At 33.8% G+C, this 12525-nt stretch overlaps 3 protein-coding genes across 3 annotated transcripts; 2 read left to right on the forward strand and 1 right to left on the reverse strand.

Moving 5' to 3' along the window:
- Positions 1-483: 483 nt before the first annotated feature.
- LOC134242194 (acetylcholine receptor subunit beta-like) lies at positions 484-2776 on the reverse strand. The gene has a single exon (XM_062724304.1). It carries the CDS (start codon positions 2719-2721, stop codon positions 1513-1515), a length of 1209 nt encoding a protein of 402 aa, XP_062580288.1. The 5' UTR covers positions 2722-2776; the 3' UTR covers positions 484-1512.
- A 4029-nt stretch (positions 2777-6805) lies between these two features.
- Positions 6806-8023, forward strand: LOC134242114 (neuronal acetylcholine receptor subunit alpha-9-II-like). The gene has a single exon (XM_062724178.1). The coding sequence runs from the start codon at positions 6806-6808 to the stop codon at positions 8021-8023; it is 1218 nt and encodes a 405-aa protein (XP_062580162.1).
- A 3029-nt stretch (positions 8024-11052) lies between these two features.
- On the forward strand, positions 11053-12525 carry LOC134242287 (acetylcholine receptor subunit beta-like 1). Its single transcript, XM_062724395.1, has one exon. The coding sequence runs from the start codon at positions 11181-11183 to the stop codon at positions 12396-12398; it is 1218 nt and encodes a 405-aa protein (XP_062580379.1). The 5' UTR covers positions 11053-11180; the 3' UTR covers positions 12399-12525.

Raw genomic sequence — 12525 nt, forward strand, 5'->3', positions numbered from 1 at the left:
AGTTTATTTCGTTTTAGAAATTGTAACGCATGCTGAGAGATATAAATTCCGTACGCAGGTGATGAAGGTAAAGTATTGCATAAGTAAAGGGAAGAATGAAAATTTAAAGTCATCCCGTTCAAAGTAAAAATATCCAAATGTGAAACAGACATGTCAGACTCTGTGGTATTTTTTATTTCAAGTTTACCACTATCAACATTAGATTTGTTAATTGACATATGTCGTCGATATATCTAATTGTCGAGTTGAGGGCCACAGCAAATGCTTTCTTTTTTTTCACATAAAAGATTTTAGACAAATCCTTTCCCTAATCCTGGTAAAATTGGTGCCCAAGGAAAAAAAACATAAGGACCTGTACTCCAAAACCCAAATAGATAAGAAATGGCAAAATTAGAAGTACAGATGCTACAATTTAAATTTATTTTTGAAAAATTAAACTAACAACTTGAGTTATCTCTATACAAGAAATATGAATAACAAGATGTGTTTGTGAAACACTATGCGCCCGGCGGCAACATAGTTCGGAAAAAAGCTATTTTTAGCATTAAGGTCACAGTCAAGGTCACAAGGTCATTGACCTTTGTGTCATTTGGAAGAACCTGATTAGTGGAGTTTGCATACAAAATATGAAGTCTTTATCTTTCATGGTTCAAAAGTTATGGCAAAGGTTAAAGTTTGCAGGAAAAAGCTATTTTTAGCATTAAGGTCACAGTCAAGGTCACAAGGTCATTGACCTTGGTGTCATTTGAAAGAACCTGATTAGTGGAGTTTGCATTCCAAATACGAAGTCTCTATCTTTCATGGTTAAAAAGTAATGGCGAAGGTTAAAGTTTGCAGAAAAAAGCTATTTTTAGCATTTAGGCCACAGTCAAGGTCACAAGGTCATTAACCTTGGTGTCATTTGAAAGAGCTTAATTAGTGGAGTATGCATACCAAATACGAAGTCTCTATCTTTCATGGTTCAAAAGTTATGGTGAAGGTTAAAGTTCGGGACAAACAAACAAACAGCTAGACAGACAGATAGACAGACAGGACAAAAACAATATACGCCCTGGATCTATCGATCCGGGCACATAAAAATATTTCGAAGTATAAATGCTTTGAATATGATTTTATTTAGTATATGACCTTAACCATTATACAAAAAGCATAATTGAAATAGTGTTAACATAATGTTTTGTACATTTTCACAACAAAATAAAAATAAGTATGTATAATGAGTATTATGTAAAAATAATAATCTTAAGAATTCGTTTCTGTTTTGAAAATAGAAGAACGGTTGTAATTTTCTAGTGAATTTCAGTAATAATACCTCTTAAGGATATCCGCTCCGAAACCAGTAGGGACGAATTGTAAAATTAATATTAAATATTGTAATTAATGAAAAAAAACATATTTCTCAAGAAATCTTGTAAAGTTGCCGAGACGTGTAAGATTTAGATAAATTTATAACATGGAACATACCGGTAATTTCCCATACTTTTCTGTTTTAGCTGTTTTATTTTTACAGTATTAACTTATTGCGGCCATTGTAGTTAGATACACAATATTATTAGAAATCAAAGAAACAAAGAAAACAATAAAGAACAACTTGTCAAATGCCAGTCCCACATCATTCCAGGTTACATCGATGTCGCAGGTATCGTTAACACATTCAACTGGTGGTTTTTCTGTGTCATCACAGACCATCACCTTGGTCTTCCTACGCTTGCAGCAAAAATTCATGCTACGAGCAAAATTTTTAAGTCTTGTTGATATTTCCATATCTTCTGTTTTATGGTAGAAGTGAAGTCCAATCACTACGGCTATAACCATAGAACATCCTAACAGCATGTCCACCAGTAGTTTGTATGTGAGGTTCGCCACACTCGGCTCTGATGCTTCTGGTAGCTTGTCCTGAATAATGGTAAGGAAAACAGCTACGGCCAAAAGCACTGTAATGGAAAAACCCATCCTCTCTCCCGACTCCATTGGCAAAATAAACACCAATATTTGAATGAAGTTCATCAAACAGATCGGCAGTATCAGACCAGCGATATAATATGTAGTCCGTCTTTTCATGTTTATCTCAAGTCGAAGTTCTTCAAAACCGAACACGTTAACCTGGTAATAAATGCGAGTGCTTGTAATAGACCACAGTCCATTTTCTTCGTATAAATCCATTCGAAATGTAGGTAAGGCAGGTCTTAGAAGAATATCTGACATAGAATATCCAGGAACGTAAAATTTCAATGTGCACGTCTGCGAATCAAAGGGATAATAAGTGACGTCAGCATCGCACGTGGCTTCATAGAGGTTAGGAGGCAGACAATTGACATATCCCCCATCTGTCACCGTGCAAGACATTTCATCTAAAAGCACTTTCTTAAGTTTGGCAAAAGGATTCATCAAAACTAAAAATGGGACCCAAATGTCGGAGGTAAATAGCGTAGTTACATACAAGTCACCTCCATAAGTCGACGGGTTCCAAGAAAGCCGAGAATCTATCCACTCAAGTCCCAATGACCCCACGATTCCAATCTTACTTTCGGCCTCTGAGAATTCCTTCAAACTCGCAAAGTAGAAGTTAAACTTGATAACTATGGGGAGGGTTCTGTTCTGGCCAGGTCTCACTCTCCGATCGTATCCCGAGGCCAGGTCCGAGTGTAGCTGTGTTTGTTGTGCTATCGTGTATCCCTCCGCGGATAACACTAAGCAAAGGACCAATAGCACAACTTCCATCTTTTCACGATCGATTTTGTATTAAAACTGAGAACGTATTCAACAGATTTTCAGTAGTTTAAATGGTATTTGTGCTTAATAGATCATATCTGACAGTTTAATAGTTTACTGTCCATTTAAAGAGACCAACGTCAATTAGATCCTCGGTTGTAAGTTACAAAATTGTTGTCAAAATATTGGTAAAAGACGATTATATTGTATTAAGAAAAAAAGAACTCAGATTGTGTTTTTTCCTATATTATGATGTAAGGAGAAGTATGTTTTTCTCATTTTTTAAATGGACAATTTATTTTGAAACGTTGCCATCAGATGTTTTTACCTTATAAAAACTACTGGAATTGTGATAATTGGAATCTTTTGTACTTAGTCATTATTCAGCAATTCAGAATTACGCGTAGTACATGGTAAATAAATTGTATTTTATGTATCTGGAATCATTAATTCCCTAAAGTCGAAGTTAACAAACCAGGACCTGGCACTCTCATTACCGGTATTTGATCACCAGAGTGGTATTTTGTACTTTGCAATGAATTAAAACATATGGAGATAACGAACAATATTCAAAATCAAAAGTCCAAACAATACAAAATAGGAGCAGAGCAAACACAGACCTCCAAAACATTAGTGGTGGGATCAGGGCCATGGAGGAGTGAGAGAACATAATTGCAAAAATGGTTTACATTAGATGTTTTAAAAGAAAAAAAAGAAACATATTCAATTGAAGTGAAAGAATTTTAAAAATTTATTATATTCAAGTATCTAATTTATGAAGAATGTTGCCAAGGACAATGACTCTTTCTCATGCATCTTAGTTTATGCATTTCCTTTATTATTCCTTCTAATGTTAAATTGCTTTCTCTGAAATTCAAACATTTTTAAAAGTAGCATCATGGTTTTTATTTTCAGCATTCAAACAATGCATTTGGAATAATACCCCCCCCCCCCGGAACTTGATGTGAAAAATTGTCGAACTGAACGTAAAACAACATATACGATCAATTAACCAATTAAAACATTATGATGCTGTTTTCCAAAACTTTACAATTCCTTTACATTTCTATTTATTTTTGTTTGACATCTTAAAAAAATGTGGCAAACTTTGTGCCAATGATCAAAGGGTTGTTGTTTTAATAAAGCAAGGTTAGGGGATGTCAAATCTGAATTTATTTTTATAATGGTTTTATGGTTTGTATACATTCAATTTTATCAAAAGTCCCAGACAAGGTGATTTCCTTAAATATTGGGACAAATGAATGCAATTTTGATATCTGGATTATCTTGAGGAAATCCTTGAAAAAAAGGATATTGTTTTTATAATAATTTATGTACATATTATATATAACATTCTTTTTATTTATCATTATATGTAAAGAATGTTAAATAAAATTTAATACATTTTTTCTACTTTGAGCCATTATCATCATGATGGTAAATTATAAATCCTTATACATTCGTACGATTAGTGCATGGTGGGAGATATTCCCCTGACAAGTAATTAACTAACCAAACTGGCTTCTCTTAAAAAATTTAATTTGTCGCTTTTGAAACTTGAATAACCAAACATTATATTGATAGTTCCATAAAGTATTATGACGTCTGAGAAATTTAAAGATAGGTTTAAACTTTACAATTAATATATTTGAAACATGTCACGGTGTCATTCCTTTCTATATTCCCACAGATCTTAAGTTTGTCTTACAATACACAGAAAATAGCTTCACTCATAGAAAGGAAATGATCCCCATATCAGGGCGGACGTTTATCTTGATCCCCAAGTTCTAAAACTAGCTGTCAATTGTTTATTGTGTGTAGAAATCACGACTCGTTTATATTTAACATAAATATATGTTTCATAACCCTCAAAGCAGTTTAAATGTTTAAAGAAATCAATATTGAATTCAAACAATCTCTTTATGAACTGGTTAATAAGGTTCAAAAACACAATACAAATATTTCTAGTACAGGGCAACTATAAGTTCGCAGACATTAACATTTTGATAATGAAAATGGAATTAGTTTTCTAGTTTCCGTAGATATTAACGATGATTTAAATAGTTCATGATTTTTTTATCATGAAAAAAACTGATCCTGATCTTTAATTCAAAATTGTTTTCTGAATTTTCTCCATAATAATTTGAATCCAATTGAATAAAAGAAACATGATTATCAGATATTTTACGATTCATATCACAATAAATTTAACCAGTATCTTTAAATGGGGTCTAGACAAATGCTCTGATAAACTGCATGATAAATTTAAGAAAATTAATCTGTTTACCAAAAGAAAATGCAGTAACATACCCCGGTATTCTGCATCTGAACCTAATATGATAATTGTTCGCCCTATTTGCATCATTTTTGGTTGGAGTTTTAATCAGTGGGAATTGACTTGACCTTAAAACTTGAACCTAACTAGGCTGAGTCTAATTAATTCTACCATCCAATTCTAACTTTTTTATAATGCATACATTCTGCCATCTTTAAATTATTGCTTAACTATATGGGGCAACGCTCCAGGTGCTGGCATAGAAAGAGTTTTTAAATTACAAAAAAGAGCAGCAAGAATTATATTAGATGCGGCACCAGATGCTCCATCACAACCATTATTTGTGAAACTTGATTGGCTGACTATATATGAATTAATAGATTTTCACAAATACATACTACTTTATAAAACACTTCATGATATGACACCTGATTATCTGAGAGACTCGTTTGAATTTATTTCCTCTAAAAATTATGTTTTACGTTCTGAATCCAATTATGACCTTAGTCTACCAAAGTATCGAACAAATCTGTTTAAAAATTCTTTTCAATATTAATTTATGGAACAAATTACCTCTACATGTACGTTTTTCCCCAACTGTACAATCCTTTCGTAAAAATGTGGAAAAATTTATCATCAATGGACGCAACATTTCCTAATTTGTAACTTTTTCTATGTTTTGATAATACATTGTATATACTATCTTTTTTTCAAATGTAATTCACATGTGTAATATACTTGTAATTTTTCTGATTATTGTACTGTTTTATACATAATTGTACTATCCATGTATAGAGGGCCCCGAGGAAGACTAGTGCATTGCACTAATCGGGTTACCCTCTTTAAATAAAGTATTATTATTATTATTATTATTATTATTATTATTATATGACAAACTTAACAGGGGGGGAGGCTCAACTCCAGAAATTCTTTGACAAGCAAAAAAAAAAAAAAGGTCATCAGACGGTTTTTATGAGGGGGCACCAGCATATAGTACCTAAGTTTTCTATAGTATTCTATATATTGCCAACCCTCCAACCCTCAATTCCAAAGCCTTAAGGCCATGTGTGTTAAATAAAAAAATATTAAGATGTACATATAATATCCATGGGCGAATACAGGATATGTAATACAGGGGTATGGCATGAAATGAAATTAGTCATATCACACTTCGAATGGTGGGGCACTTTGGGTATAGAGACCCAAGAAACGTGTAAAGGGTAACAGGGAAGGACCAACAGGGAATGCCTTGAGGGATTGAAAACAGTAGGAATATGTATTTTGTACTTTTTAAAAATTTAGATGACATTTTGCATTATTTATTGAACGACAAATAATTTTGTCTATTGTTATGCATTTCAAACGTGTTTTTGCATGTATTTTCATTCACCTATTTCATTTTATTTTCATTTTTCTGATAAATGCAGAGAATTATACCAAACGTAATCTTCGCTAAGTAATTAAGTAATTATAAAAAAATAAAAGCAAAATGCAACATAGCTTGTCACAAGAATTATTCATCTGCAATTAAATTCTCTAGAGAGTATGGTTTTTCAGGTAACATAATCAATTGAAACCTTAATTTTATTTCAGCATATGAATCATATAGGGAAACCATTTTGTGTAAAAGATTTACTAACGGATAGTGAACGACAGATATCGCCGAGCAAACATACGAGTGGTTTTAAATTAATCCTCGTTAATTAATAGAATAGGAGGTTAAATATATAGTTGTTTCTTTTTGAAATAAGATTCGAATAAATCCTTTCTGACCACAGAGCAGCATTTCGAAATTCACTACAGAGACTAATATGCAGGATGCATAGATTAATTATTTTCATTATTCTGAGCAATATTCATATTATTTGGTGCTACACCATAGCACAGGAAACTCAACTTCACACAGATTTATTTAATGGTTACCAGAAGGCAATTAGACCAGGGGCAGATAGAACAAAACCGCTCTCCATCACAGTGAACTTTGTCTTAATCAGCATAAAGGAGTTCAGTGAGGAAGAGAGTAAACTAGCCGTCATCGGAGCATTTAAGTTCAGTTGGTCGGACAATCGTTTAGCCTGGGACAAGAAAAAGTATGGTGGTGATTTAGAAGACACATCTGTTTTGCAAGAGACAGTTTGGATTCCAAATGTAGTTAACTTGAATTGTTTTTCCACCATGAAACCTTTGGGTTCTGACTCTCTTAGTGTCAGAGTCTATGATACTGGTGTAATATCCTGGATCCCTCCGGTTCTCATTGAGAGCACGTGTGACGCTGATGTGACGTACTACCCGTTTGATTCACAGACATGTTTGATGAGATTTTATATTCCCGGCTTCTATCCGTCTGATGTAATTTTTTCTCCGGGGTACTCCGAGGCTGACATGAGTCAATATGAAGAAAACAACCTCTGGAAGATTACAGCTACCAGGGTGGACGCGGTTCTGAATTCATTGTCTTTCCAAGAACTTCGTATTCATATTGAGATGACCAGGCGGTCCAGTTACTATATTGCTGGACTGATTCTTCCAATCTGTCTGATGAGTTTTCTCCAGATAATGGCCTTCATTCTTCCCGAGGAATCAGGAGAAAGGGTCGGTTTTTCCATCACCGTGTTGTTAGCGGTAGCGGTGTTTCTTACAATTATCCAGGAAAATCTCCCGGAGGCTTCAGAGCCAAGCGTCTCTTTGTTAGCTTACAAACTCTTGGGAGACGTTTTGCTAGGAGCGGTAATTACAACGTCAGTTATATTTGGCTCTGCTATTTATCATAAGGACGAAACGAGTCCTATCCCATCAGCTATAAAAAAGCTGGTTCCATGCTGTAAAACCTGCTGCAAGAAATCACCTAAAGTGACGGTTGTGGTGGTTGAGAAAAAAATACAACCGGAAGACGCTCTTAGTGAATCGCAGGATGATGACGTAATGTCCTGGAGAGATGTCGGAAAGTGGTTTGACAAATGTTGTCTTTTATTTTTTACTCTATGTCTGTCAGTGAATAATATCGTTATTATGATTTTTATCGCAAGTGCTAAATAAAAAGTATCGATTTCGATCAAAATGGCCGCCATTGCTTACTTGATAGAACATTAGAGCAAATATAATATTGGGTATTTTGATAGTCATCTACTATATGTTTATTACTTGTAACACTAAATGGTGAGCATGTGAACTTCATGCTTTGCAATCTTTATGTAAAAATAAATGCACATCATGAAACCGATTCTAGAGTTAATTAAGATTCCCAAAGGACAACAAGTAAGGTAAAAAAAGAGAGAAACCTTGTTCCAAAGATTTATTATTTATTTATCACATTTTTACAGACAAACAATTTTAAATCTCTGATTATTTATTTACCACATTTTCACTGACAAACAACTTTGGATTTCTGATAAATATTGTCATGACAAAAAAATTTACTTTTAAAATACGTTTAGAGCTGAAAACTGTTTATATAGAGGGTATCTATATTGTATGATTTGATATCGGCTCTATCCAACAAGTTGAAATGGTGTATGTATTTGCGAGGCTTGCCGAGCGAATATACACCATTTACCATTTCAACGAGTTGCATAAAACCAATATTAAATTACCCAATCATTGTACACCACACAGTATAGAGGGTACATCACACAGTATAGAGGATACACAACAAAATATCGATACGTTGTACCAAAAGATATCCGAAAATGCAAGAAAGAGATAGTTAAGACTTTTAACATTTATGATCATAGAATTTTGACAAAGGAAAACAAAATATTGCTTTCAGATAGGTACCCTATTTTCCTACACATGCCTCAGTCAAAATACGAGTTGAATGTACCAAGTGTTTATCAAAATCAAATGTTTTTATAAAAGAGAAAAAAATTGATAAACTTGTTTAATGTCTGACTAAACAATTGGGTGCACTTTTTAAAGCTGAGAGATAAGATCAGTAATGAAAATAGGGAAAAAAGACAAAGGTGTCATTTCATTTTGGTGAGGAGAAGCAAGGGCACCAAACATGTCTTTTTTTAATTATTTTTCTTGTATTTCAGTAAGTCCAATTGAACTTCTACATACATCCAAACGACGGACTATCAAATGTTAATTCTATATCAAATTGCGCTACAGAAAATTAAACAGATTTTCTGCAAAGGAAGTCCAAATATCGCTTTCTAGTGTAATTTACCTGTTCCTAGCAAGTAAACAGCAAAAAAGCTTAAAGAAATCAGTAAGATTTTGAAGAATAGAAAGAACACAGAGCTTTACCATCACACACATTTGCTATCTCACTCATTGTGAGATCATTTTATTCCCAAAAAAAGCAAGAAAACTAACAAATGAGGATTGGAGAGTAGCAGATAAGTCTTGGAAAATGATATTTATCAGTGTCTTCGGGGCATCCCTGAAATTAAGAATATTGAGGTTTTTCGTTTATGGATGCAAATACCTAAGCCATATGTAAATGGTAACAGGGAAAGCCTGGAGGGTTGAAACTAAAAGGAATATTTATTATATTTCTTTTAAATCTAGATAATATTTGCTTTATTTATTGAATGATCCTTGTAGCTATGCATTTCAAACGTATTGATGTATGCGTTTTTACTAGGGATGTCAACGAATATTCGAGTACTCGACTATCGTTCGATCATACGGACTATCGACTAAAATTTCTTTAGTCGGTTATTCGTTAAAAATGTGTTTCATCGAAGTAATTTTGATTCAAGGCAATAAACGTATATTTGCCCATTTCATTCATTTACGGATCAATATTTTCATATGTAAAATTAAGGGTATGGTACATGTATAACTGTTCAAAGGAAATTATTTGCACGTTGATGTATGTTCGGCAAACATGTCTTCAAAATCTACAGTTTTGGTATAGTAAAAAAAACAGTGTTATCAAGGTTATGCAGAACTTGTATTCTGCAGTGTAACATCAAACATGATGTATCATATGCCGAATCAGTCAAACATATACATCGTCTTCAAGTGAAATTTTCCTAATAAAAGTAAGTTCTCCGCAAAATGCCAAAAAAGCAGATTGGGAAAGAAAATCAAACATATTTGATATGATTGTCTACCTCTTATTACTGTTTTAAATGGAGAGGGTAATTGTTTAGTTTTATAGATTCAAACTAAGTTCTGACGTGATATAACTATTCAGAAAGAATATTAATTAAACAGCTAATACAAAATTGTAAATACATGTAAATTGGGGGCAGTCGTGAGAGTAATTAAACCGTGTTTTCTTTTTCTGATATTAATTTCATACAATCATTGATAGTTTGCACAAAATTTCTAATTAAAATTTATCCCAAGCTCTCCCTTTCTCTTTGTTTTTATAAGAGACACGCTTTAATTGTTTACCTGTCAAAGGTCATTGACGGACACGAAGAAATTGGCTTCAATTATAGTATAGGGTACATGTACCACCGTTATGTAAAGAAAGGACAAATACGAGCGTTTGATATCCTGCATTTAGATAAAATGTGCAGCTAATATATTAATTTTGAAATTAGATACATATTGATGTACAGTTTTCATTGTACTACGTACATGTTTACTATTCAGAAATTTGTTTTATAATGGTGATACCGTAGGTTAAATATTGTAAACTAGTCTGTAAAAGACAATCAGTGAAGATTATATGAAAAAAATACATGTAATTAAAATTAAACGAATATTCGACTATCGTTCGACTAAAGCATCCGACTATTCGACTAAGCTGTCCGAGTAAAATTGACATCCCTAGTTTTTACTCATTTATTTCATGTTATTTAATTCCTTCTCATACATTCAGATAATTGTACCAAACACAAACTTCGCTCTATCCAAAAGAATTCTATTAACTTAGGCAGATTGCAACATAGCTTGCCAAAAGAATTATTCATCTGCAATTAAATTCTCTAAATACTAGTGGATAGGGTTAGGGTTAGGGTGGATTTTTTTAGGTCACATTTTAAATTGAATACTTAATTTTATTTCAGTATATAAATCATAGAGCGAAACCATTTTGTGCAAAAGATCTAAAAACGGACAGTGAATGACAGATATCGCCGAGCAAACATACGAGTGGTTTAAAAGTAATCCTCACCAATTAATAGGATAGGAAGTTAAATACACAGTCGTTTCTTTTTAAAAATGGTTCGAATAAAGCCTTTCTGACCACAGACCAGCATTTCAAAATTCACTACAGAGACTAATATACAGGATGTATAAATTAAGTGTCTTTATTATTCTGAGCAATATTCATATTATTTGGTGCTACACCATAGCACAGGAAACTCAACTTCACACAGATTTATTTAATGGCTACCAGAAGGCGATCAGACCAGGAGCAGATAGAACAAAACCGCTCTCCATCTCAGTGAACTTTATGTTTATCAGCATCAAAGAATTCAGTGAGGAAGAGAGTAAACTGGCCGTCATCGGAGCATTAAAGTTCGGCTGGCAGGACAATCGTTTAGCTTGGGATAAGAACAATTATGGCGGTGATCTAATGGACACATCTGTTCTGCAAGAAACAGTTTGGATTCCAAATGTCATCAACCTGAATTGTTTTTCCACCATGAAACCTTTGGGTTCTGACTCTCTAAGTGTTAGAGTCTTTGATAGTGGTGCAATTTCCTGGATCCCTCCGGTTCTCATTGAGAGCACGTGTGACGCTGATGTGACGTACTACCCGTTTGATTCACAGACATGTGTAATGAGATTTTATATTCCCGGCTTCTATCCGTCTGATGTAATTTTTTCTCCAGGGTCCTCCGAGGCTGACATGTTTCAATATGAAGAAAACAATCTCTGGAAGATTACAGCTACCAGGGTGGACACGGTTCTGAATTCATTGTCTTTCCAAGAACTTCGTATTCATATTGAGATGACCAGGCGGTCCAGTTACTATATTGCTGGACTGATTCTTCCAATCTGTTTGATGAGTTTTCTTCAGATAATGGCCTTCATTCTTCCCGAGGAATCAGGAGAAAGGGTCGGTTTTTCTATCACCGTGTTGCTAGCGGTAGCAGTGTTTCTTACCATCATCCAGGATAATCTACCAGAGGCTTCAGAACCAAGCGTCTCTTTGTTAGCTTACAAACTCTTGGGAGACGTTTTGCTAGGAGCGGTAATTACAACATCAGTTATATTTGGCTCTGCTATTTATCATAAAGAAGGAACGAGTCCTATCCCATCAGCTATAAAAAAGCTGGTTTCATGCTTTAAAACCTGCTGCAAAAAATCACCTAAAGTGACGGTTGTGGTGGTTGAGAAAAAAATACAACCGGAAGACGCTGTTAGTGAATCGCAGGATGATGACGCAATATCCTGGCGAGATGTCGGAAAGTGGTTTGACAAATGTTGTCTTTTATTTTTTACTCTGTGTTTGTCAGTGAATAATATCATTCTTATGATTTTTATCGCAAGTGCTAAATAATATGTATCGATTTTTGCCTCAGCGTACTAGTTAAGACCTTAAACACATTTAATTTTGGATATTTTGGTACAATTATTTACTGTAGTTTTATTACTTGTAACACTAAATGGAGAGCATTGGCTGACAA

The sequence above is a fragment of the Saccostrea cucullata genome, unplaced genomic scaffold (genome assembly GCF_032062105.1).
Source record: "Saccostrea cucullata isolate Sc308-1 unplaced genomic scaffold, CSIRO_AGI_Scuc_v1 ctg792, whole genome shotgun sequence".
Classification (NCBI taxonomy): domain Eukaryota; kingdom Metazoa; phylum Mollusca; class Bivalvia; order Ostreida; family Ostreidae; genus Saccostrea; species Saccostrea cuccullata.